Genomic DNA, 26,725 nt, shown 5'->3' with positions numbered 1-26,725 from the left:
TGCTACACCTGCCCTTACACTTCCTCCCTCACCACCATTCAGGGCCCCAGACAGTCCTTCCAGGTGAGGCGACACTTCACCTGTGAGTCGGCTGGTGTGGTATACTGCGTCCGGTGCTCCCAGTGTGGCCTTTTATATATTAGTGAGACCTGACGCAGACTGGGAGACCGTTTTGCTGAACACCTACGCTCGGTCCGCCAGAAAAAGCAGGATCTCCCAGTGGCCACACATTTTAATTCCACGTCCCATTCCCATTCTGATATGTCTATCCATGGTCTCCTCTGTTGTCAAAATGAAGCCACACTCAGGTTGGAGGAACACCTTATATGCCGGCTGGGTAGCCTCCAACCTGATGGCATGAACATTGACTTCTCTAACTTCCGTTAATGCCCCTCCTCCCCTTCTTACCCCATCCCTGACATATTTAGTTGTTTGCCTGTTCTCCATCTCCCTCTGGTGCTCCCCTCCCACTTTCTTTCTCCCGAGGCCTCCCGTCCCATGATCCTTTCCCTTCTCCAGCTCTGTATCACTTTCGCCAATCATCTTTCCAGCTCTTAGCTTCTTCCCACCCCCTCCGGTCTTCTCCTATCATTTTGCATTTCCCCCTCCCCCCACTACTTTCAAATCTCTTACTATCTTTCCTTTCGGTTAGTCCTGACGAAGGGTCTCGGCCCGAAACGTCGACAGTGCTTCTCCCTATAGATGCTGCCTGGCCTGCTGTGTTCTACCAGCATTTTGTGTGTGGTGTTGTTCATATTTAAAGTTGGTAGGTTCATGATTAGTCAGTGCATCAAAGTTTACGGGGGCAGGCAGGAGAATGGAGTTTAGAGGGATAATAAATCTGCCATGTTGGAATGATGGAGCAGACTCGATGGGCTGAATGGTCCAGTTCTGCTGCTTATCTGATTGCTTACTCCAGCTTCCCTGGTAGGCCGATAATAGCTGGTCTCCAGCAACACAAATTGGCAAACAGCTGAACCGTTCTCCCTAGAAACACTGGAACACTGCCAGACCACGGAAGTGTCTTGGAAAAACTTTCCCACTTGGAAAAGTGCAGTGGCTGGAAGGATCCAAGCTGTGCATCAGCCCTGGCCTGGCAGCCACTTCCTCTCTCGGCAGAGGCAGCCAGCTGTGACCTGCAGGCAATATGAAGTTCCACTCCACCCTAACCAATCTTTACAGGAGCACCACTGAGAGTGTCCTGACCGTCCGGTACAGGAACTGTAAGGCATCTGACAGTGAGTCCCTACGAAGGATTGTGAGGATGCTGGGAGGATCACTGGGGTCTCTGTCCCACCCAGTAGAGGTATTTATCAGGAAGGCTGCAAACACAGGGCCATTAGCATCGACAATGATCCCCCTCATCTGTCCAACAATCAGGCAGGGAGGTACTGTAGCATTAGGACAAGGACTGTTAATATGGGAAACAGCTTCTTCCCCCAGACTGAGATACTGAACTCCCTGTCACCACCCAGTCTCGTCACGTATGAAGCACCAGTAGCATTATACCGTTTACTTTTTATCTTGCTTCATAATGCATCTTATTATTGTAAATTTATTTGTGGTAATATTACATTATATGTTGTCTGTGAGCTATATGTACACTTTGGTCCAGAGGAACGTTGCTTCATTTGGCGGTATACATGTGTACGATCAAACGACAATAAACTGAACTTGAACTTGAGCTTTCACGACAGGACAAAGTTGCAGTTCTCGGAGGATACAGCCAGCTGCGGCTGCCGTGCCAAACATCATTCAGTGACAGGACACAGGAACGGGATTATTCATCTGAGGTGGAATCTTACTATTGTGATCTATTCATCGTCTGGCTGGGAGAGAACAGAGCCAGACTCCAGGACTCTGTGGATCAGAGAGATGGGACAGCTTCTGTGAGCAGGCAAAAGCTGCAACTCAGCAACATCCCCACCTTCCGGATATATTCCCAGACAGATTTGTCAGCAGTACACCTTCCGCTGCCTTAGACCTCTGTCAGTCCTAGATGCATATCAACGTTAGACCCCAGTCAGTGTTAGACCCATGTCTGTGCTGGACCCGTGTCTGTGTTGGTTCTGTGTCAGTGTTGGACCCGTGTCAGTGTTGGTCCTGTGTCAATGTTAGACACCTGTCTGTGTTGGACACGTGTCAGTGTTGGTTCTGTCAGTGTTAGACCCCTGTCTGTGTGGGACCCGTGTCTGTGCTGGACCCGTGTCTGTGTTGGACCCGTGTCAGTGTTAGACCCGTCTGTGCTGGACCCGTGTCTGTGTTGGTTCTGTGTCAGTGTTGGACCCGTGTCAGTGTTGGACCCGTGTCTGTGTTGGACCCGTGTCAGTGTTAGACCCGTCTGTGTTGGACCCGTGTCAGTGTTGGACCTGTGTCAGTGTTGGACCCGTGTCTGTGTTGGACCCGTGTCAGTGTTGGTCCTGTGTCAGTGTTGGTCCTGTGTCAGTGTTGGTTCTGTGTCAGTGTTGGTCCTGTGTCAGTGTTGGTTCTGTGTCAGTGTTGGACCCGTGTCAGTGTTGGTTCTGTGTCAGTGTTGGACCTGTGTCAGTGTTGGACCCGTGTCTGTGTTGGACCCGTGTCAGTGTTGGTCCTGTGTCAGTGTTGGTCCTGTGTCAGTGTTGGTTCTGTGTCAGTGTTGGACCCGTGTCAGTGTTGGTTCTGTGTCAGTGTTGGTTCTGTGTCAGTGTTGGACCCGTGTCCGTGTTGGACCCGTGTCTGTGTTGGACCCGTGTCAGTGTTGGTCCTGTGTCAGTGTTGGTCCTGTGTCAGTGTTGGTTCTGTGTCAGTGTTGGACCCGTGTCAGTGTTGGTTCTGTGTCAGTGTTGGTTCTGTGTCAGTGTTGCACCCGTGTCAGTGTTGGTTCTGTGTCAGTGTTGGTTCTGTGTCAGTGTTGGTTCTGTGTCAGTGTTGGACCCGTGTCAGTGTTGGTTCTGTGTCAGTGTTGGTCCTGTGTCAGTGTTGGATCTGTGTCATTGTTGGACCCGTGTCAGTGTTGGTTCTGTGTCAGTGTTGGTTCTGTGTCAGTGTTGGTTCTGTGTCAGTGTTGGTTCTGTGTCAGTGTTGGTTCTGTGTCCGTGTTGGACCCGTGTCAGTGTTGGTTCTGTGTCAGTGTTGGTCCTGTGTCAGTGTTGGTTCTGTGTCAGTGTTGGTTCTGTGTCAGTGTTGGTCCTGTGTCAGTGTTGGTCCTGTGTCAGTGTTGGTTCTGTGTCAGTGTTGGTTCTGTGTCAGTGTTGGTCCTGTGTCAGTGTTGGTTCTGTGTCATTGTTGGTTCTGTGTCCGTGTTGGTTCTGTGTCATTGTTGGACCCGTGTCAGTGTTGGTCCTGTGTCAGTGTTGGTCCTGTGTCTGTGTTGGTTCTGTGTCAGTGTTGGTCCTGTGTCAGTGTTGGACCCGTGTCAGTGTTGGTTCTGTGTCAGTGTTGGTTCTGTGTCTGTGTTGGTTCTGTGTCAGTGTTGGACCCGTGTCAGTGTTGGACCCGTGTCTGTGTTGGACCCGTGTCAGTGTTAGACCCGTCTGTGTTGGACCCGTGTCAGTGTTGGACCTGTGTCAGTGTTGGACCCGTGTCTGTGTTGGACCCGTGTCAGTGTTGGTCCTGTGTCAGTGTTGGTCCTGTGTCAGTGTTGGTTCTGTGTCAGTGTTGGTTCTGTGTCAGTGTTGGTCCTGTGTCAGTGTTGGTTCTGTGTCCGTGTTGGTTCTGTGTCCGTGTTGGTTCTGTGTCATTGTTGGACCCGTGTCAGTGTTGGTCCTGTGTCAGTGTTGGTCCTGTGTCAGTGTTGGTTCTGTGTCAGTGTTGGTTCTGTGTCAGTGTTGGTCCTGTGTCAGTGTTGGTCCTGTGTCAGTGTTGGTCCTGTGTCTGTGTTGGTTCTGTGTCAGTGTTGGTTCTGTGTCAGTGTTGGTTCTGTGTCAGTGTTGGTTCTGTGACAGTGTTGGTCCTGTGTCAGTGTTGGTTCTGTGTCAGTGTTGGTTCTGTGTCAGTGTTGGTCCTGTGTCAGTGTTGGACCCGTGTCAGTGTTGGTTCTGTGTCAGTGTTGGTCCTGTGTCAGTGTTGGTTCTGTGTCAGTGTTGGTTCTGTGTCAGTGTTGGTTCTGTGTCAGTGTTGGTTCTGTGTCAGTGTTGGTTCTGTGTCCGTGTTGGTTCTGTGTCAGTGTTGGACCCGTGTCAGTGTTGGTTCTGTGTCAGTGTTGGTTCTGTGTCCGTGTTGGACCCGTGTCAGTGTTGGTCCTGTGTCAGTGTTGGACCCGTGTCAGTGTTGGTCCTGTGTCAGTGTTGGACCCGTGTCAGTGTTGGTTCTGTGTCAGTGTTGGTTCTGTGTCAGTGTTGGACCCGTGTCAGTGTTGGTCCTGTGTCAGTGTTGGTCCTGTGTCAGTGTTGGTTCTGTGTCAGTGTTGGTTCTGTGTCAGTGTTGGACCCGTGTCAGTGTTGGTTCTGTGTCAGTGTTGGTCCTGTGTCAGTGTTGGACCCGTGTCAGTGTTGGTCCTGTGTCAGTGTTGGTCCTGTGTCAGTGTTGGTTCTGTGTCTGTGTTGGTTCTGTGTCAGTGTTGGTCCTGTGTCTGTGTTGGTTCTGTGTCAGTGTTGGTTCTGTGTCAGTGTTGGTCCTGTGTCAGTGTTGGACCCGTGTCAGTGTTGGTTCTGTGTCAGTGTTGGACCCGTGTCAGTGTTGGTTCTGTGTCAGTGTTGGTCCTGGTGTCAGTGTTGGACCCGTGTCAGTGTTGGTTCTGTGTCAGTGTTGGTTCTGTGTCAGTGTTGGTTCTGTGTCAGTGTTGGTTCTGTGTCAGTGTTGGTCCTGTGTCAGTGTTGGACCCGTGTCAGTGTTGGTTCTGTGTCAGTGTTGGTCCTGTGTCAGTGTTGGACCCGTGTCAGTGTTAGACCCCTGTATGTGTTGGACCCATGTCATTGTTGGAGCTTTATCCACGTCAGAATCATGCTGGATACTGCCTGGATTAGAGAACATGTCTCTTGAGAATAGGTTGAGTGAGCTTGGGTGTTTCTCCTTGGAGTGAAGGAGGATGAGAGGTGAACAGGATGATAAGAGGGCAGACAGAGTGGAAAGCCAGGTTGTAAATGGCTTATGTGTGGGAAGTATAGGGGGTTTGTCAGAGAACGGGTAATCATATGAGGAACGTCTGGCAGCTCTTGGGCTGTATTCCCTGGGTTTCAGGAGAAAGAGGGGGGATCTCATAGAAGCATTTCTAATGTTAAAATGCCTGAGCAGAATAGCAATTGCAAAGTTATTTCCCATGGTAGTGGAGTCCAGGACAAGAGGGCACAGTTTCAGGATGGAAGATATCCATTTAGAACAGAAATGTGGAGAAATTTGTTGCCAACAAAGGCTGTGGATGCCAAGTCATTGGGTGTATTTAAGACAGATGGATAAATTCTTGGTTTCCCAGGATACGGCGAGAAGGCAGGTGAGTGGGGATGATAGAATGGCGGAGCAGACTCGATGGGCTGAACAGCCTACTTCTGCTCTTATATCTTATGGTCTTCACACAGAGAGTGGAACACACTGCCGGGGTGCTGCTAGAAACAGATACGTTTAAGGTACTCTTAGATAAGCACATGGATTGTAGAAAAGTACGAGATACTGGAGAAAGTCAAACTTGTTATTTAGATCTTGGTTAGACAAGTTCTCTTTACCAAAGTAATCATCAGATGGTGGATGGTCCATATCATACAACATCTTCTTTGTGAGACGGTCCAACTCATCCTCTGGCCTGGCCACAGGGACATTCGGTGCAGGAGCCGAAGCTGGAACTGGATTTTGAACCGGAGCTGGAGCTGGAGCTGAAATAGGAGCCAAAGGTTGGTAGACATTCTGAAAGAAAGAGAAGTTCAATTTCAATTTTATTGTCAGCTGACTGAACATATATACAACGAAATGAAACATTCTCCAGACTGTGGTCAAGTTTATTGTCAGCTGTCTGCATATACAACCAAATGAAACAACGTTCCTCCAGACTATGGTGCACCCACATAATATCTACCACTCACAGCACATAAAATAAAATATTACAATAAGTCAGTTAATAAAGTACAATTGAAAATGCATGTAGTATGCAGCACAGATAAACAGTAAACAGGAGAAGGCTAAGGAGAGGGAAAAAATGATCAGCTATACTTGAATGGCGGACCAGACGGGCCCAATTGCCTAATTCAGCCCCAACGTCCTCTGGTCTTTTGGTCTAAAATATATATTACACACAGCATGTAAATCAAAATATTACCATAAATAAGTTAATAAAGTATATTTCAAAATGAATGCAGTCTGCAGCACAGGTAAGCAGTAAACAGTTCGCTGTCCTAGTGACGAGACCTCGGTGCTGGCAGGGTAATTATTAGTCTCACGGTCTGAAGGAAGCAGCCATTCCCTAGATTTGGTGCTTCTAAACCTCCTTTCTGACGGCAACAGGTTGTGGGATGGGTCTGCAATGCTCCCGGTAAGTATTACAAAAAAGATGTGAGGGATCCTCCCAGTGAACTCAGCACCAACCAGCAGCTGCCCATCATCGCACCCACAAACTTCAGCAGGTGTACCACGCATAACATTCTAACTGGCTGCAGCACCGTCTGGTATGGAGGGGCCACTGCACATGATTGGAAAAAGCTGCAGAAAGTTACATCAGCCAGTTCCATCATGGGCACCAGACTCCCCAGTATCGAGGACATCTTCAAAAGGACCTGGACCCATTGCAATTTGCCTATCGCCACAATAGGTCAACAGCAGACGCAATCTCAATGGTTCTCCACACAGCTTTAGACCACCTGGACAACACAAACACCTACGTCAGGACGCTGTTCATCGACTATGACTCAGCATTTAATACCATCATTCCCTCCCACCCCCTTCCCCCATCCCACTTTCACTCTGCCTCCTCTTCCAGCTGCCTATCACCTCCCTCATAATTCTGCCTTCTACTACTACCCATTGTGCTTTCCCCTTACATTCCTTCTTCACTTTTCCTGCCTATCCCCTCCCTGCTTCCCCTCACCCAGCCCTTGATCTTTCCTCTGATTGGTTTTTCACCTGGCACCCACCTGCCTTCTCCTTCCCCCCTCCCCTAGCTTCTTTATTGGGCCCCTGCCCCCTCCTTCTTCAGTCCTGACAAAGGGTCTCAGACCGAAAAGTTGACTGTTCGTTTCCTCGGATGTTATCCAACCTGCTGAGTTCCTTCAGCTTGTTTGTATGTGTTGATAATACCATCATCATTCACTCAATCCTGATTGAGATGTTGCAGAACCTGGGCCTTTGTACCTCCACCTGCAATTGGATCCTTGACTTACTAACCGGAAGACCACAATCTGTACGGATTGGTGATAACATCTCTTCCTCACTGACAATCAACACTGGTGCACCGCAGTGCTTAGCCCACTGCTCTACTCTCTCTATACCCATGACTGTGTGACTAGGCATAGCTCAATTACCATCTATAAATTTGCTGATGATGCAACCATTGTTGGGAGAATCTCAGGTGGTGACGAGAGGGTGTACGGGAGTGGTGCCGCAGCAACAACCTGGCACTCAACATCAGTAAGACAAACATAGGACATAGAATAGTACAGCACATTGCAGGCCCTTCAGCCCACAATGTTGTGCTGACCCTCAAACCCTGCCTCCCATATAAGCCCCCACCTTAAATTCCTCCATATACCTGTCTAGTAGTCTCTTAAACTTCACTAGTGTGTCTGCCTCCACCATTGACTCAGGCAGTGCATTCCACGCACCAACCACTCTCTGACTGAAAAACCTTCCTCTAATATCCCTCTTGAACTTCCCTCCCCTTACCTTAAAGCCATGTCCTCTTGTACTGAGCAGTGGTGCCCTGGGGAAGAGGCGCTGGCTGTCCACTCTGTCTATTCCTCTTAATATCTTGTATACCTCTATCATGTCTCCTCTTATCCTCCTTCTCTCCAAAGAGTAAAGCCCTAGCTCCCTTAATCTCTGATCATAATGCGTACTCTCTAAACCAGGCAACATCCTGGTAAATCTCCTCTGTACCCTTTCCAATGCTTCCATATCTTTCCTACAGTGAGGTGACCAGAACTGGACACAGTACTCCAAGTGTGGCCTATCTAGAGTTTTATAGAGCTGCATCATTAAATTGCGACTCTTAAACTCTATCCCTTGACTTATGAAAGCTAATGCCCCATAAGCTTTCTTTACTACCCTATCTACCTGTGAGGCAACTTTCAGGGATCTGTGGACATGTACCCCCAGATCTCTCTGCTCCTCCACACTACCAAGTATCCTGCCATTTACTTTGTACTCTGCCTTGGAGTTTGTCCTTCCAAAGTGTACCACCTCACACTTCTCTGGGTTGAACTCCATCTGCCACTTCTCAGCCCACTTCTGCAACCCATCAATATCTCTCTGCAATCTTTGACAATCCTCTACACTATCTACAACACCACCAACCTTTGTGTTGTCTGCAAACTTGCCAACCCACCCTTCTACCCCCACATCCAGGTCGTTAATAAAAATCACAAAAAGTAGATGTCCCAGAACAAATCCTTGTGGGACACCACTAGTCACAACCCTCCAATCTGAATGTACTCCCTCCACCACAACTCTCTGCCTTCTGCAGGCAAGCCAATTCTGAATACACCTGGCCAAACTTCCCTGGATCCCATGCCTTCTGACTTTCTGAATAAGCCTACCATGTGGAACCTTGTCAAATGCCTTCCTAAAATCCATGTAGATCACATCCACTGCACTACTCTCATCTATATGCCTGGTCACCTCCTCAAGGAACTCTATTAGGCTTGTTAGACATGATCTGCCCTTCACAAAACCATGCTGACTGTCCCTGATTAGACCATGATTCTCTAAATGCCCATAGATCCTATCTCTAAGAATCTTTTCCAACAACTTTCCCACCACAGACGTAAGGCTTACTGGTCTATAATTACCCGGACTATCCCTACTACCTTTTTTGAACAAGGGGACAACATTCTCCTCCCTCCAATCCTCCAGTACCATTCCTGTGGACAACGAGGACATAAAGATCCTAGCCAGAGACTCAGCAATCTCTTCCCTCGCTTCATGAAGCAGCCTGGGGAATATTCTGTCAGGCCCCAGGGATTTATTCATCCTAATGTATTTTAACAACTCCAACACCTCTTCTTCCTTAATATCAACATGCTCCAGAACATCAACCTCACTCATATTGTCCTCACCGTCATCAAGTTCCCTCTCATTGGTGAATACTGAAGAGAAGTATTCATTGAGGACCTCGCTCACTTCCACAGCCTCCAGGCACAACTTCCCACTTTTATCTCTAATCGGTCCTACCTTCACTACTGTCAACCTTTTGTTCTTCACATAATTGAAGAATGCCTTGGGGTTTTCCTTTACCCTATTCACCAAGGCCTTCTCATGCCCCCTTCTTGCTCTTCTCAGCCCCTTCTTAAGCTCCTTTCTTGCTACCCTATATTCCTCAATAGACCCATATGTTCCTTGCCTTCAAAACCTCATGTATGCTGTCTTCTTCCACCTGACTAGATTTTCCACCTCACTGGTCACCCATGGTTCCTTCACCCTACCATTCTTTATCTTCCTCACCGGGACAAATTTATCCCTAACATTCTGCAAGATATCCCTAAATATCGACCACATGTCCACAAAAGAGCTGATTGTGGACTTCAGGAAGGGTAAGATGAAGGAACACATACCAATCCTCAGAGAGGGATCAGAAGTGGAGAGAGTGAGCAGTTTCAGGTTCCTGGGTGTCAAGATCTCTGAGGATCTAACCTGGTCCCAACATATTGATGTAGTTATAAAGAAGGCAAGACAGCGGCTAAACTTTATTAGGAGTTGGAAGAGATTTGGCATGTCAACAAGTACACTCAAGAACTTCAATAGATGTACCGTGAAGAGCATTCTGACAGGCTGCATCACAGTCTGGGATGGGGGGTGGGATATACTGCACAGGACTGAAAGAAACTGCTGAGGGTTGTAAATTTAGCCAGTGTCATCTTGGGTACTAGCCTACAAAGTACCCTTGACTTCTTCAGGAAGCAGTGTCTCAGAAAGGCAGCATCCATTATTAAGGACCTCCAGCACCCAGGACATGCACTTTTCTTACTGCTACCATCAAGGAGGAGGTAGCAGTAAGAAGTAAGCAGCACACATCCAACATTTCAGGAATAGCTTCTTCGCCTCTGCCATCAGCTTTCTGAATGACAATGAACCCATAAGCACTAGCTCACTATTTTTTTCTTCTTTGTTCTCTTTTTCACCACTTACTTAATCATACTGTATACACAGTGCCTATAAAAAGTATTCACCAACCCTTTAAGTTTTCATGTTTTATTGTTTTACAACATTGAATCACAGTGGATTTAATTTGGCTTCTTTTTGACACTGATCAACAGAAAAAGTCTCTTTTATGTTGAGGTGAAAACAGATCTTTACAAAGTGATCAAAATTAATTAAAGAAATATAAAACACAAAATAATTGATTGCATAAGGATTCACCCCTTTACCAGATCATCACTGCTGCAGCCAATTGGTTTTGGAAGTCACATAGTTAGTTAAGTGGAGATCACCTGCGTGCAGTCAAGGTGTTTCAATTGATTGTAGTAAAATTACACCTGTATCTGGAAGGTCCAACTGCTGGTGAGTCAGTATCCTGGCAAAACTACACCATGAAGTCAAAAGAACACTCCAAGCAACTCCGCAAAAAGGTTATTGAAAAGCACAAGTCATGAAATGGATACAAGGAAATTTCCAAGTTACTGAATATCGCTTGGAGAACAGTTAAGTCAATCATTGAGAAATGGAAAGAATATGGTACAGCTGTAAATCTGCCTAGACCAGACTGTCCTCAAAAACTGAGTGACTGTACAAGAACAGAACTGGTGAGGGAGGCCACCAAGAGACCTATGACAACTCTGGAGGAGTTATAAGCTTCAGTGTCTGAGATGGGAGAGACTGCACATACAACAGTTGTTGCCCGGGTGCTTCACCAGTCACAGCTTTATGGGAGAGTGGCAAAGAGAAAACCACTGTTGAAAAAAACTCACATGAAACCTCAGCTAGAGTTTGCCAGAAGGCATGTGGGAGACTTTGAAGTCAGCTGAAAGAATTGATATTTGGCCATCAGACTAAATGCTATGTTTGGTGTAAGCCAAATACTGCACCATCCCTACCCTGAAGCATGGTGCTGGCTGCATCATGCTGTGGGGATGCTTCACTGCAGCAGGCCCTGGAAGGCTCGTGAAGGTAGAGGGTAAAATAAATGCAGCAAAATACAGGGAAATCCTGGAGGAAAACCTAATGCAGTCTGCAAGAGAACTGTGACTTGGGAAAAGATTTGTTTTCCAGCTAGACAATGACCCCAAGCCTAAAGTTAAAGCTACACAGAAATGGCTTAAAAACAACAAAGTTAGTATCTTGGAGTGGCCAAGTCAGAGTCCAGATCTCAATCCAATTGAGAATTCGTGGCTGGAATTGAAAAGAGCTGTTCACTCACAATTCCCATGTAATCTGACAGAGCTTGAGCAGTTTTGTAAAGAAGAATGGGGAAAAAATTGCAGTGTCCAGATGTGCAAAGCTGATGGAGACCTATCCACACAGACTCAGGGCTGTAATTGCTGCCAAAGGTGCATCTACGAAATACTGACTTGAAAGGAGTGAGTAATTATGCAATCAATTATTTTGTGTTTAATAATTGTAATATATTTAGATCAATTTGTAGAAATTTGTCACTTTGACATAAAAGAGTCATTTCTATTGATCAGTGTCAAAAAAGTCAAATTAAAACCACTGTGATTCAATAAAACATGAAAACTTTTGATAGGAGTAAATACTTTTTATAGGTATTGTACAGTGGATGTGGAGAGGGTGGTTCCTATAGTGGGGAAAGCACTGTATATTTATTGTTTCTTTTATTATTATGTGTTGCAATGTACTGATGTCACAGGGTAATGCAAACAGGCTTTTCCACTGATGCTGGGTGAGATTAAAACTAGAGCTCATGGGTTAAGGGGGAAAGGTAAACTGTTTAAGGGGAACTTGTGGGGAAACTTCTTCACTCCGAAGGTGGTGAGAGTGTAGAATGAGCTGCCAGTGGAAGCGGTGAATGTGGCTTGGATTTCAACATTTAAGACTAGTTTGGATATGCACATGGATGGAGGGGTATAAAGTGAAAAGAAGGGAAAAGCGGAAATATGAGGGCAAACTAGCCAATAATATAAAGCAGGATACTAAAAGTATTTTTCAGTTATATAAAAAGTAAAAGAAAGGTGTGAGTTGATATTGGACCACTGGAAAATGATGTTGGTGAGGTAGTCGTGGGGGACAAAGAAATGGCAGATGAACTTAATGGGTACTTTGCATCTGTCTTCGCTGTGGAAGAAACTAGAGCTGTGTCAGAGGTCTGTGAGTGTCAGGGAGCTGGAGTAAGTGCCATTACTATTACTAAGGGAAAACTCAAAGGTCTTAAGGCGGATAAATCACTTGGACCAGATGGACTACATTCCAGAGTCCAGGGAGAGGTTGCTGAAGAGAGAATGGATGCATTGGTCAAAAGCTCTCAAGAATCACTTGAAGATTGCAAATGTCACTCCACTCTTTAAGAAGGGAGGAAAGCAAAAGAAAGGAAATAAGAGAAACATAGAAAACCTACAGCCCATAACAGGGCCTTTGGCTGACAATGTTTTACCAAGCATGTAACCTACTTCAAACGTTGCCCAGAGTTTCCCTACTGCATGGACCTCTATTTTCCTAAGCTCCTCGTTCCTATCTAAGAGTCTCTTAAAAGACCCTATTGTATCCGCCTCTACCACCATCACTGGCAATGCATTCCAAACACTCACCACTCTCTGTGTGAAAAACTTATACCTGACATCCCCTTGTATCTATTTCCAAGCACCTTAAAACTATGCTCCCTCATGTTAGCCATTTCAGCCCTGGGGAAAAGCCTCCGACTATCCACACGATCAATGCCTCTTATCATCTTGTACATCTCTATCAGGTCACCTCTCATCCTCCATCGCTCCAAGGAGAAAAGCCCAAGTTCAACCTATTCTCATAAGGCACTCTCCTCAATCTAGGAAACATCCTTGTAAATCTCCACTGCACTCTCTCTACACTGTCCACATCCTTCAGCCTAACTTCAGTGTTTGGGAAAATGTTGGAGTCTATTATTATTCTTTGAGACAGGATCTATGGGCATTTAGAGAATCATGGTCTGATCAGGGACAGTCAGCGTGGCTTTCTGAAGGGCAGATCATGTCTAACAAGCCTGATAGAGATCTCTGAGGAGGTTACCAGGCGTATAGATGAGGGTAGTGCTGTGGATGTGATCAACATGGATTTTAGTAAGGCTCCACTCAGTAGGCTTATTCAGAAAGTAAGGCGGCATGGGATCCAAGGAAGTTTGGCCAGGTGTATTCAGAATTGGCTTGCCTGCAGAAGGCAGAGGGTCGTGGTGGAGGGAGTACATTCAGATTGGAGGGTTGTGACTAGTGGCGTCTCACAAGAATCTGTTCTGGGACCTCTACTTTTCATGATTTTTATTAACGACCTGGATGTGGGAGTAGAAGGGTGGATCGGCAAGTTTGCAGATGACACAAAGGTTGGTGGTGTTGTAGATAGTGTAGAGGGTTGTCGAAGATTGCAGAGAGACATTGATAGGATGCAGAAGTGGACTGAGAAGTGGCAAATGGAGTTCAACTGGGAGAAGTGTGAGGTGGTACACTTTGGAAGGACAAACTCCAAGGCAGAGTACAAAGTAAATGGCAGGATACTTGGGAGTGTGGAAGAGCAGAGGGATCTGGGGGTACATGTCCATAGATCCCTGAAAGTTGCTTCACAGATAGACAGGGTAGTTAAGAAAGCTTATGGGGTGTTAGCTTTCATAAGTCAAGGGATAGAGTTTAAGAGTTGCGAGGTAATGATGTAGCTCTATAAAACTCTGGTTAGGCCACACTTGGAGTACTGTGTCCAGTTCTGGTTGCCTCACTATAGGAAGGATGTAGGAGCATTGGAAAGGGTACAGAGGAGACTTACCAGGATGCTGCCTGGTTTAGAGAGTATGCATTATGATCAGAGATTAAGGGAGCTAGGGCTTTACTCTTTGGAGAGAAGGAGGATGAGAGGAGACATGATAGAGATGTACAAGATATTAAGAGGAATAGACAGAGTGGACAGCCAGCGCCTCTTCCCCAGGGCACCACTGCTCAATACAAGAGGACATGGGTTGAAGTTAAGGGAAGGGAAGTTCAAGGGGGATATTAGAGGAAGGTTTTTCAGTCAGAGAGTGGTTGGTCCGTGGAATGTACTACCTGAGTCAGTGGTGGAGGCAGATACACTAGTGAAACTTCTAGACTTCTAGACAGGTATATGGAGGAATTTAAGGTGGGGGGTTATATGGGAGGCAGGGTTTGAGGGTTGGGTTAACATTGTGGGCCGAAGGGTCTGTACTGTGCTGTACTATTTTATGTTCTATGTTCTATTAAGGATGAGGTTCCAAGGTACTTGGAGACTACTGATAAAATAAGTCGAAGTCAGCATGGTTTCTGGAAAGGGAAATCTTACCTGACAAATCTGTTAGAGGTCTTTGAGGAAGTAACAAGCCGGGTGAACAAAGGAGAGGCAGTGGACGTCATTTACTTTGATTTTCAGAAGCAACTTGATAAGGTGCCACACATGAGGTTGTTTATTAGGGTAAAATCCTATGGTGTTAGAGGATGGATAGAGGAACGGCTGACAGGCAGGAGGGAGCAAGTGAGAGTAACAATGCTTGGCTCCCTGAAAGTGGCTACAGAGTTCGAAGGGTGGTTAAGAAGGCATATGACATGCTTGCCATTGTTAGTCAAGGCATTGAGTTCAATCATCAGGAAGTCATGTTGCAGCTTTATCAAACTCTAGTTGGGCTGTCTCTGGAGTGTTGCATACCGTTCCGGTCACCCCATTACAGGAAGATGTCGAGGCTTTGGAGACGGTGCAGAAGAGGTTGCCTGGATTGGATAGTGAGGTCAGCTGAGAAGATCATCAGGGTCTCTCTTCCCGCCATCACGGACATTTACACTACACGCTGCATCCGCAAAGGAAACAGCATTATGAAGGACCCCACGCACCCCTCATACAAACTCTTCTCCGTCCTGCCATCTGGGAAAAGGCACCGAAGCATTTGGGCTCTCACGACCAGACTATGTAACAGTTTCTTCCCCCAAGCTATCAGACTCCTCAATACCCAGAGCCTGGACTGACACCTTGCCCTATTGTCCTGTTTATTATTTATTGAATACCTGCACTGTTTTTGTGCACTTCATGCAGTCCTGTGTAGGTCTGCAGTCTAGTGTAGCTTTCTCTGTGTTGTTTTTTTTTACGTAGTTCAGTCTAGTTTTTGTACTGTGTCATGTAAACCATGGTCCTGAAAAACGTTGTCTCATTTTTACTCTGTACTGTACCAACAGTTATAGTCAAAATGACAATAAAAGTGACTTGACTTGACTTGATGTGCTATAACGAGAGGTTGGTCAAACTTGGGTTGTTTACTCTGGAGCAACGGAGGCTGAGAGAAGAACAGATAGAGGTTTATAAGATTTTGAGAGGCAAAGATAGAGTAGACAGACAGAGTCGATCTCCCAGGGTTGAAATGTCTAGTACCAGAGGGCATGCATTTAAAGCGAGAAGGGGTAATTTCAAAGGAGATGGGAGGGGCAAACTTTATTTTACATACAGAGAGGTGGGTGCCTGGAACACTCTGACTGGGAGGGTGGTGGAGGAAGATATATTAGAGACTTTTAAGAAATGTTTAGATAGACAATGAATGTGAGGAAGATAGAAGGATATGGAGAGAAGGGATTGATTAATTTGGCCACCTGATGAGTAATTTATTTGGTCTGTTCCTGGGCTGTACTGTGAGGGCAGGCAAAATGAGAAAGCAGACGGTAAGACAACAGGAATCTGAAAATGATGAATAATGAAAGGAAACGTTTCGTTCTGCAGCCTTGTTGGGGAAGGGGGTTTTTGTCAGGGGTAACTTGTCTGAACAAGGCAGGTAACCGATAAGTGGAAATAACCACTAGCAGAAAGATTGAGTGATTTTGCATGAACACTGACGTGGAGAATGAGGTCAACTCCTGCAGAAACCAGCACAGACTCAGACACAAACTTCTGGTAATGGCACCACCATCCCCTTCGCCATTCCCCAGCCCCTTTGCCGTTCCCCACCCCCTTCACCATTCTCCAGCCCCTTCAAAATTCCCCACCCCCTTCACCATTCTACAGCCCCTTCACAATTCCCCACCCTTTCACACTCCCCACCCCTTCACAATTCCCCACCCCTTCACAATTCCCCATTCCCTTCACATTCCCCACCCCTTCACATTCCCCACCCCTTCACATTCCCCACCCCTTCACAATTCCCCATTCCCTTCTCATTCCCCAAACCCTTCACATTCCCCACCCCTTCACATTCCCCACCCCTTCACATTCCCCACCCCTTCACATTCCCCACCCCTTCACATTCCCCAAACCCTTCGCCATTCTCCATTCCCTCTGCCATTCCCCACCCCCTTCGCCATTCCCCATCCCCTATTCCCTCTCTCAACTTACCTCCTTGCCTACCCATCACCTTCCTCTGGTGTTCCTCCCTCCTTTTCTTTCTGTCCTCTCCTATCCGACTCCCAATTCTCCAGCCCTGTATCTTTTTCGTCAATCAGTTCCCTCCCAGCTTTTTACTTCATCCCTCCACCTCCTGATTTCACGTATCACCTTGAGATTCTCTACCCTCCAGCAACTTTAAATCTATTCCTCATCATTTTTTCTCTAGTCCTGCTGAAGGGTCTTGGCCTGAAATTTCAACTGTACTATTTTCAATAGATGCTGCTTGGCATGCTGAGCTCCCCCAGCATTTTGTGTGTGTTGCCTGGATTTCCAGCAACTGCAGATTTTCTCTTGTTTGTGATCCCATGGCCTGATGTCAATACTTTGATTTATGAAGGCCAATATGCCAAAAGCTCTCTTTAAGACCCTATCTGACTATAAAGCCACTTTCATCAAATTATGAACCTGCATTCCCAGATTACTTTGTTTAACCACACTCCTCAGTTCCTTATTGTCCAACTTCCACTCTGCCCTCAAATTTACCCAGGTTCCAACTTCCATTCTGCCCTCAAATTTACCTTCTTCCAACTTCCACTCTGTCCTCAACTTTACCTGGTTCCAACTTCCACTCTGTCCTCAACTTTACCAGGTTCCAACTTCCACTCTGCCCTCAAATTTACCTGGTTCCAACTTCACTCTGCCCAGAAATTTACCTGGTTCCAACTTCCACTCTGCCCTCAAATTTACCTGGTTCCAACTGCCATTCTGCCCTCAAATGTACCTGGTTCCAACTTCCACTCTGCCCTCAACTTTACCTGGCTGCAACTTCGACTCTGCGCTCAAATTTAAAAGGTTCCAACTTCCACTCTGCCCTCAAATTTACCTGGTTACAACTTTCACTCTGCCCTCAAATTTACCAGGTTCCAACTTCCACTCTGCCCTCAAATGTACCTGGTTACAACTTTCACTCTGCCCTCAAATTTACCAGGTTCTAACTTCCACACTGCCCTCAAATATACCCCGTTCCAACTTCCGCTCTGCACTCAAATTTACCTGCTTCCAAATTCCACTCTGTCTTCAGGTTTACCAGGTTCCAACTTCCACTCTGTCCTCAACTTTACCAGGTTCCAACTTCCACTCTGCCCTCAAATGTACCTGGTTCCAATTTCCACTCTGCCCTCAAATTTACCAGGTTCCAACTTCCATTCTGCCCCCCAATTTACCCGGTTCCAACTTCCACTCTGCCCTCAACTTTTCCTGGTTCCAACTTCCACTCTGCCCTTAAATTTACCAGGTTCCAACTTCCACTCTGCCCTCAAATGTACCTGGCTCCAACTTCCACTCTGCCCTGAAATTTACCTTGTTCCAACTGCCACTCTGCCCTCAAATTTACCTGGTTACAACTTCACTCTGCCCTGATATTTACCTGGATCCAACTTCAACTCTGCCCTCAAATTTACCTGGTTCCAACTTCAAATCTGCCCGCAAATGTACCAGGTTCCAACTTCCACTCTGCCCTCAAATTTACCTGGTTCCAACTTGCACTCTGCCCTGAAATTTACCTGGTTCCAACTTCCACTCTGCCCCCACATTTACCCAGTTGTAACTTCCGCTCTGCCCTCAAATTTACCCCGTTCCAACTTCCATTATGCCCTCAGATTTACCCCTTTCCAACTTCCGCTCTGGCTTCAAATTTACTAGGTTCCAACTTCCACTCTGCCCTCAAATTTACCTGGTTCCAACTTCCACTCTTTCCTCAACTTTACCTGGTTCCAACTTCCATTCTGCCCTCAAATTTACCAGGTTCCAACTTCCACTCTGCCCTCAAATCTTCCTGCTTCCAACTGCCACTCTGCCCTCAAATTTACCAGGTTCTAACTTCCATTCTGCCCTCAAATTTACCTTCTTCCAACTTCCACTCTGCCCTCAAATTTACCTGGTTCCAACTGCCACTCTGCCCTCAAATTTACCAGGTTCCAACTTCCACTCTGCCCTCAAATCTTCCTGCTTCCAACTGCCACTCTGCCCTCAAATTTACCAGGTTCTAACTGCCACTCTGTCCTCAACTTTACCAGGTTCCAACTTCCACTCTGTCCTCAACTTTACCAGTTTTCAACTTCCAGTCTTCCCTCACATTTACCAGGTTCCAACTTCCACTCTGCCCTCAAATTTACCCGGTTCCAACTTCCACTCTGCCCTCAAATTTACCCCATTCCAACTTCCTCTGTGGCTTCAAATTTACCAGGTTCCAACTTCCACTCTGGCTTCACATTTACCCAGTTGCAACTTCCGCTCTGCCCTCAAATTTACCCCGTTCAAACTTCCACTCTGCCCTCAAATTTACCCCGTTTAAACTTCCACTCTGCCCTCAACTTTACCAGGTTCCAACTTCCACTCTGCCCTGAAATTTACCTGGTTCCAACTTCCACTCTGCCCTGATATTTACCTGGTTCCAACTTCAACTCTGCCGTGAAATTTACCAGGTTCCAACTTCCACTCTGCCCTCAAATTTACCTGGTTCCAACTTCCACTCTGCCCTGAAATTTACCTGGTTCCAACTTCCACTCTGTCCCCACATTTACCCAGTTGCAACTTCCGCTCTGCCCTCAAATTTACCCCGTTCCAACTTCCGTTCTGCCCTCAGATTTACCCCTTTCCAACTTCCGCTCTGGCTTCAAATTTACCTGGTTCCAACTTCCACTCTGCCCTCAAATTTACCAGGTTCCAACTTCCATTCTGCCCTCAAATTTACCTTCTTTTAACTTCCACTCTGCCCTCAAATTTACCTGGTTCCAACTTCCACTCTGCCCTCAAATTTACCAGGTTCCAACTTCCATTCTGCCCTCAAATTTACTAGGTTCCAACTTCCACTCTGCAGTCAAATTTACCTGGTTCCAACTTCCACTCTGCCCTCAAATTTACCAGGTTCCAACTTCCATTCTGCCCTCAAATTTACCTTCTTTTAACTTCCACTCAGCCCTCAAATATACCTGGTTGCAGCTTCCACTCTGGCTTCAACTTTACCTGGTTCCAACTTCCACTCTGCCCTCAAATTTACCTGGTTCCAACTTCCACTCTGCCCTTAAATTTACCTGGTTCCAACTTCCATTCTGCCCCCCAATTTACCCGGTTCCAACTTCCACTCTGCCCTCAACATTTCCTGGTTACAACTTCCACTCTGCCCTTAAATTTACCTTGTTCCAACTGCCACTCAGTCCTCAAATTTACCTGGTTACAACTTCCACTCTGCCCTGAAATTTACCAGGTTCCAACTGCCACTCTGCCCTCAAATTTACCTGGTTACAACTTCACTCTGCCCTGATATTTACCTGGTTCCAACTTCCACTCTGCCCTCAAATGTACCAGATTCCAACTTCCACTCTGCCCTCAAATCTACCTGGTTCCAACAGCCACTCTGCCCTCAAATGTACCAGGTTCCAACTTCCATTCTGCCCTCAAATCTACCTGGTTCCAACTGCCACTCTGCCCTCAAATTTACCAGGTTCCAACTTCCATTCTGCCCACAAATTTACCTTCTTCCAACTTCCACTCTGCCCTCAACTTTACCAGTTTCCAACTTCCATTCTGCCCTCAGATTAACCCCGTTCCAACTTCCGCTCTGCCCTCAAATTTACCCCGTTCCAACTTCCATTCTGCCCTCAGATTTACCCCGTTCCAACTTCCACTCTGCCCTCAAATTTACCAGGTTCCAACTTCCACTCTGGCTTCACATTTACCTGTTTCCAACTTCCACTCGGTCCTCAAAGTTACCAGGTTCCAACTTCCACTCTGTCCTCAAATTTACCTGGTTCCAACTTCCACTCTGCCCTCAACTTTACCAGGTTCCAACTGCCACTCTGTCCTCAAATGTACCTGGTTCCAACTTCCACTCTGCCCTCAACTTTACCAGGTTCCAACTGCCACTCTGCCCTCAAATTTACCTGGTTCCAACTTCCACTCTGCCCAGAAATTTACCTGGTTCCAACTTCCACTCTGCCCTCAAATCTACCTGGTTCAAACTGCCACTATGCCCTCAAATTTACCAGGTTCTAACTTCCACTCTGCCCTCAAATTTACCCCGTTCCAACTTCTGCTGTGGCTTCAAATTTACCAGGTTCCAACTGCCACTCTGCCCTCAAATCTACCTGGTTCCAACTGCCACTATGCCCTCAAATGTACCAGTTTCCAACTTCCACTCTGCCCTCACATTTACCAGGTTCCAACTTCCACTCTGCCCTCAAATTTACCCGGTTCCAACTTCCACTCTGCCCTGATATTTACCTGGTTCCAACTTCCACTCTGCCCTCAAATGTACCAGATTCCAACTTCCACTCTGCCCTCAAATCTACCTGGTTCCAACAGCCACTCTGCCCTCAAATGTACCAGGTTCCAACTTCCATTCTGCCCACAAATTTACCTTCTTCCAACTTCCACTCTGCCCTCAACTTTACCAGTTTCCAACTTCCATTCTGCCCTCAGATTAACCCCGTTCCAACTTCCGCTCTGCCCTCAAATTTACCCCGTTCCAACTTCCATTCTGCCCTCAGATTTACCCCGTTCCAACTTCCACTCTGCCCTCAAATTTACCAGGTTCCAACTTCCACTCTGGCTTCACATTTACCTGTTTCCAACTTCCACTCGGTCCTCAAAGTTACCAGGTTCCAACTTCCACTCTGTCCTCAAATTTACCTGGTTCCAACTTCCACTCTGCCCTCAACTTTACCAGGTTCCAACTGCCACTCTGCCCTCAAATTTACCTGGTTCCAACTTCCACTCTGCCCTCAACTTTACCAGGTTCCAACTGCCACTCTGCCCTCAAATTTACCTGGTTCCAACTTCCACTCTGCCCTCAACTTTACCTGGTTCCAACTTCCACTCTGCCCAGAAATTTACCTGGTTCCAACTTCCACTCTGCCCTCAAATCTACCTGGTTCAAACTGCCACTATGCCCTCAAATTTACCAGGTTCTAACTTCCACTCTGCCCTCAAATTTACCCCGTTCCAACTTCTGCTGTGGCTTCAAATTTACCAGGTTCCAACTGCCACTCTGCCCTCAAATCTACCTGGTTCCAACTGCCACTATGCCCTCAAATGTACCTGGTTCCAACTTCCACTCTGCCCTCAAATGTACCAGTTTCCAACTTCCACTCTGCCCTCAAATTTACCAGGTTCCAACTTCCACTCTGCCCTGATATTTACCAGTTTCCAACTTCCACTCTGCCCTCACATTTACCAGGTTCCAACTTCCACTCTGCCCTCACATTTACCAGGTTCCAACTTCCACTCTGCCCTCAAATTTACCTGGTTACAACTTCACTCTGCCCTGATATTTACCTGGTTCCAACTTCCACTCTGCCCTCAAATGTACCAGATTCCAACTTCCACTCTGCCCTCAAATCTACCTGGTTCCAACAGCCACTCTGCCCTCAAATGTACCAGGTTCCAACTTCCACTCTGCCCTCAAATCTACCTGGTTCCAACTGCCACTCTGCCCTCAAATTTACCAGGTTCCAACTTCCATTCTGCCCACAAATTTACCTTCTTCCAACTTCCACTCTGCCCTCAACTTTACCAGTTTCCAACTTCCATTCTGCCCTCAGATTAACCCCGTTCCAACTTCCGCTCTGCCCTCAAATTTACCCCGTTCCAACTTCCATTCTGCCCTCAGATTTACCCCGTTCCAACTTCCACTCTGCCCTCAAATTTACCAGGTTCCAACTTCCACTCTGGCTTCACATTTACCTGTTTCCAACTTCCACTCGGTCCTCAAAGTTACCAGGTTCCAACTTCCACTCTGTCCTCAACTTTACCTGGTTCCAACTTCCACTCTGCCCTCAAATTTACCTGGTTCCAACTTCCACTCTGCCCTCAACTTTACCAGGTTCCAACTTCCACTCTGCCCTCAAAGTTACCAGGTTCCAACTGCCACTCTGCCCTAAAATCTACCTGGTTCCAACTGCCACTATGCCCTCAAATGTACCTGGTTCCAACTTCCACTCTGCCCTCAACTTTACCAGGTTCCAACTTCCACTCTGCCCTCAAAGTTACCAGGTTCCAACTGCCACTCTGCCCTAAAATCTACCTGGTTCCAACTGCCACTCTGTCCTCAAATGTACCTGGTTCCAACTTCCACTCTGCCCTCAACTTTACCAGGTTCCAACTTCCACTCTGCCCTCAAAGTTACCAGGTTCCAACTGCCACTCTGCCCTAAAATCTACCTGGTTCCAACTGCCACTATGCCCTCAAATGTACCAGTTTCCAACTTCCACTCTGCCCTCAAAGTTACCAGGTTCCAACTTCCACTCTGCCCTCAAATTTACCCGGTTCCAACTTCCACTCTGCCCTCACATTTACCAGGTTCCAACTTCCACTCTGGCTTCACATTTACCCAGTTGCAACTTCCGCTCTGCCCTCAAATTTACCCCGTTCCAACTTCCACTCTGGCTTCAAATTTACCAGGTTCCAACTTCCACTCTGGCTTCAAATTTACCTGGTTCCAACTTCCACTCTGCCCTCAAACGTATCTGGCTCCAACTTCCACTCTGCCCTGACATTTACCAGGTTCCAACTTCCATTCTGCCCTCAAATTTACCCGGTTCCAACTTCCACTCTGCCCTCAAATTTACCTTCTTCCAACTTCCACTCTGCCCTCAAATTTACCTTCTTCCAACTTCCACTCTGCCCTCAAATTTACCTGGTTCCAACTTCCACTCTGTCCTCAACTTTACCAGGTTCCAACTTCCAGTCTGCCCTCAAATTTACCCGGTTCCAACTTCCACTCTGGCTTCACATTTACCCAGTTGCAACTTCCGCTCTGCCCTCAAATTTACCCCGTTCCAACTTCCGCTCTGGCTTCAAATTTACCTGGTTCGAACTGCCCCTCTGCCCTCAAATTTACCTCGTTCCAACTTCACTCTGCCCTGATATTTACCTGGTTCCAACTTCAACTCTGCCCTGAAATTTACCAGGTTCCAACTTCCACTCTGCCCTGAAATTTACCTGGTTCCAACTTCCACTCTGCCCTGAAATTTACCTGGTTCCAACTTCCACTCTGTCCCCACATTTACCCAGTTGCAACTTCCGCTCTGCCCTCAAATTTACCCCGTTCCAACTTCCATTCTGCCCTCAGATTTACCCCTTTCCAACTTCCGCTCTGGCTTCAAATTTACCTGGTTCCAACTTCCACTCTGCCCTCAAATTTACCAGGTTCCAACTTCCATTCTGCCCTCAAATTTACCTTCTTTTAACTTCCACTCTGCCCTCAAATTTACCTGGTTCCAACTTCCACTCTGCCCTCAAATTTACCAGGTTCCAACTTCCATTCTGCCCTCAAATTTACCTTCTTTTAACTTCCACTCAGCCCTCAAATATACCTGGTTGCAGCTTCCACTCTGGCTTCAACTTTACCTGGTTCCAACTTCCACTCTGTCCTCAACTTTAACTGGTTCCAACTTCAACTCTGCCCTCAACTTTACCTGATTCCAACTTCCACTCTGCCCTCAAATTTACCTGGCTGCAACTTCGACTCTGCCCTCAAATTTACCTGGCTGCAACTTCGACTCTGCCCTCAAATTTACCTGGCTGCAACTTCGACTCTGCCCTCAAATTTACCTGGCTGCAACTTCCATTCTGCCCTCAACTTTACCTGGCTGCAACTTCGACTCTGCCCTCAAATTTACCTGGCTGCAACTTCGACTCTGCCCTCAAATTTACCTGGCTGCAACTTCGACTCTGCGCTCAAATTTAAAAGGTTCCAACGTCCACTCTGCCCTTAAATTTACCTGGTTTGAACTGCCCCTCTGCCCTCAAATTTACCTGGTTGCAACTTCCACTCTGCCCTTAAATTTACCTGGTTCCAACTTCCATTCTGCCCCCCAATTTACCCGGTTCCAACTTCCACTCTGCCCTCAACATTTCCTGGTTACAACTTCCACTCTGCCCTTAAATTTACCTTGTTCCAACTTCCATTCTGCCCTGAAATTTACCAGGTTCCAACTGCCACTCTGCCCTCAAATTTACCTGGTTCCAACTTCCACTCTGTCCTGATATTTACCTGGTTACAACTTCACTCTGCCCTGATATTTACCTGGTTCCAACAGCCACTCTGCCCTCAAATGTACCAGGTTCCAACTTCCACTCTGCCCTCAAATCTACCTGGTTCCAACTGCCACTCTGCCCTCAAATTTACCAGGTTCCAACTTCCATTCTGCCCACAAATTTACCTTCTTCCAACTTCCACTCTGCCCTCAACTTTACCAGTTTCCAACTTCCATTCTGCCCTCAGATTAACCCCGTTCCAACTTCCGCTCTGCCCTCAAATTTACCCCGTTCCAACTTCCATTCTGCCCTCAGATTTACCCCGTTCCAACTTCCACTCTGCCCTCAAATTTACCAGGTTCCAACTTCCACTCTGGCTTCACATTTACCTGTTTCCAACTTCCACTCGGTCCTCAAAGTTACCAGGTTCCAACTTCCACTCTGGCTTCACATTTACCTGTTTCCAACTTCCACTCTGCCCTCAAATTTACCAGGTTCAAACTGCCACTATGCCCTCAAATTTACCAGGTTCTAACTTCCACTCTGCCGTCAAATTTACCCCGTTCCAACTTCTGCTGTGGCTTCAAATTTACCAGGTTCCAACTGCCACTCTGCCCTCAAATCTACCTGGTTCAAACTGCCACTATGCCCTCAAATTTACCAGGTTCTAACTTCCACTCTGCCGTCAAATTTACCCCGTTCCAACTTCTGCTGTGGCTTCAAATTTACCAGTTTCCAACTTCCACTCTGCCCTCACATTTACCAGGTTCCAACTTCCACTCTGGCTTCACATTTACCCAGTTGCAACTTCCACTCTGCCCTCAAATTTACCCCGTTCCAACTTCCACTCTGGCTTCAAATTTACCAGGTTCCAACTTCCACTCTGCCCTGAAATTTACCTGGTTCCAACTTCCACTCTGCCCTGAAATTTACCCGGTTCCAACTTCCACTCTGGCTTCACATTTACCCAGTTGCAACTTCCGCTCTGCCCTCAAATTAACCCCGTTCAAACTTCCACTCTGCCCTCAAATTTACCCCGTTCCAACTTCCGCTCTGGCTTCAAATTTACCTGGTTCGAACTGCCCCTCTGCCCTCAAATTTACCTCGTTCCAACTTCACTCTGCCCTGATATTTACCTGGTTGCAACTTCAACTCTGCCCTGAAATTTACCAGGTTCCAACTTCCACTCTGCCCTCAAATTTACCTGGTTCCAACTTCCACTCTGCCCTGAAATTTACCTGGTTCCAACTTCCACTCTGTCCCCACATTTACCCAGTTGCAACTTCCGCTCTGCCCTCAAATTTACCCCGTTCCAACTTCCATTCTGCCCTCAGATTTACCCCTTTCCAACTTCCACTCTGCCCTCAAATTTACCTGGTTCCAACTTCCACTCTGCCCTGAAATTTACCTGGTTCCAACTTCCACTCTGTCCCCACATTTACCCAGTTGCAACTTCCGCTCTGCCCTCAAATTTACCCCGTTCCAACTTCCATTCTGCCCTCAGATTTACCCCTTTCCAACTTCCGCTCTGGCTTCAAATTTACCTGGTTCCAACTTCCACTCTGCCCTCAAATTTACCAGGTTCCAACTTCCATTCTGCCCTCAAATTTACCTGGTTCCAACTTCCACTCTGCCCTCAAATTTACCAGGTTCCAACTTCCATTCTGCCCTCAAATTTACCTTCTTTTAACTTCCACTCAGCCCTCAAATATACCTGGTTGCAGCTTCCACTCTGGCTTCAACTTTACCTGGTTCCAACTTCCACTCTGCCCTCAAATGTACCTGGTTCCAACTTCCACTCTGCCCTCAACTTTACCTGGTTCCAACTTCCATTCTGCCCTCAAATGTACCTGGTTTGAACTGCCCCTCTGCCCTCAAATTTACCTGGTTGCAACTTCCACTCTGCCCTTAAATTTACCTGGTTTGAACTGCCCCTCTGCCCTCAAATTTACCTGGTTGCAACTTCCACTCTGCCCTTAAATTTACCTGGTTCCAACTTCCATTCTGCCCCCCAATTTACCCGGTTCCAACTTCCACTCTGCCCTCAAATTTACCAGGTTCCAACTTCCATTCTGCCCTCAAATTTACTAGGTTCCAACTTCCACTCTGCAGTCAAATTTACCTGGTTCCAACT

General features: G+C 46.8%; 1 protein-coding gene across 4 annotated transcripts in view; it reads right to left on the bottom strand.

Moving 5' to 3' along the window:
- Window positions 1-26,725, bottom strand: part of lpp (LIM domain containing preferred translocation partner in lipoma) — a 565,002-nt gene that overhangs the window by 85,606 nt on the left and 452,671 nt on the right. For all 4 annotated transcript variants that reach the window (XM_059991268.1, XM_059991276.1, XM_059991259.1 and 1 more), the window contains exon 6: window positions 5,637-5,814. In XM_059991268.1, the coding sequence (XP_059847251.1) occupies window positions 5,637-5,814 (178 nt within the window). The remainder of the gene's footprint in view (window positions 1-5,636; window positions 5,815-26,725) is intronic.

The sequence above is a fragment of the Hypanus sabinus genome, chromosome 2, assembly GCF_030144855.1.
Source record: "Hypanus sabinus isolate sHypSab1 chromosome 2, sHypSab1.hap1, whole genome shotgun sequence".
Taxonomy (NCBI): domain Eukaryota; kingdom Metazoa; phylum Chordata; class Chondrichthyes; order Myliobatiformes; family Dasyatidae; genus Hypanus; species Hypanus sabinus.
This window is presented reverse-complemented; position numbering and strand designations above follow the sequence as displayed.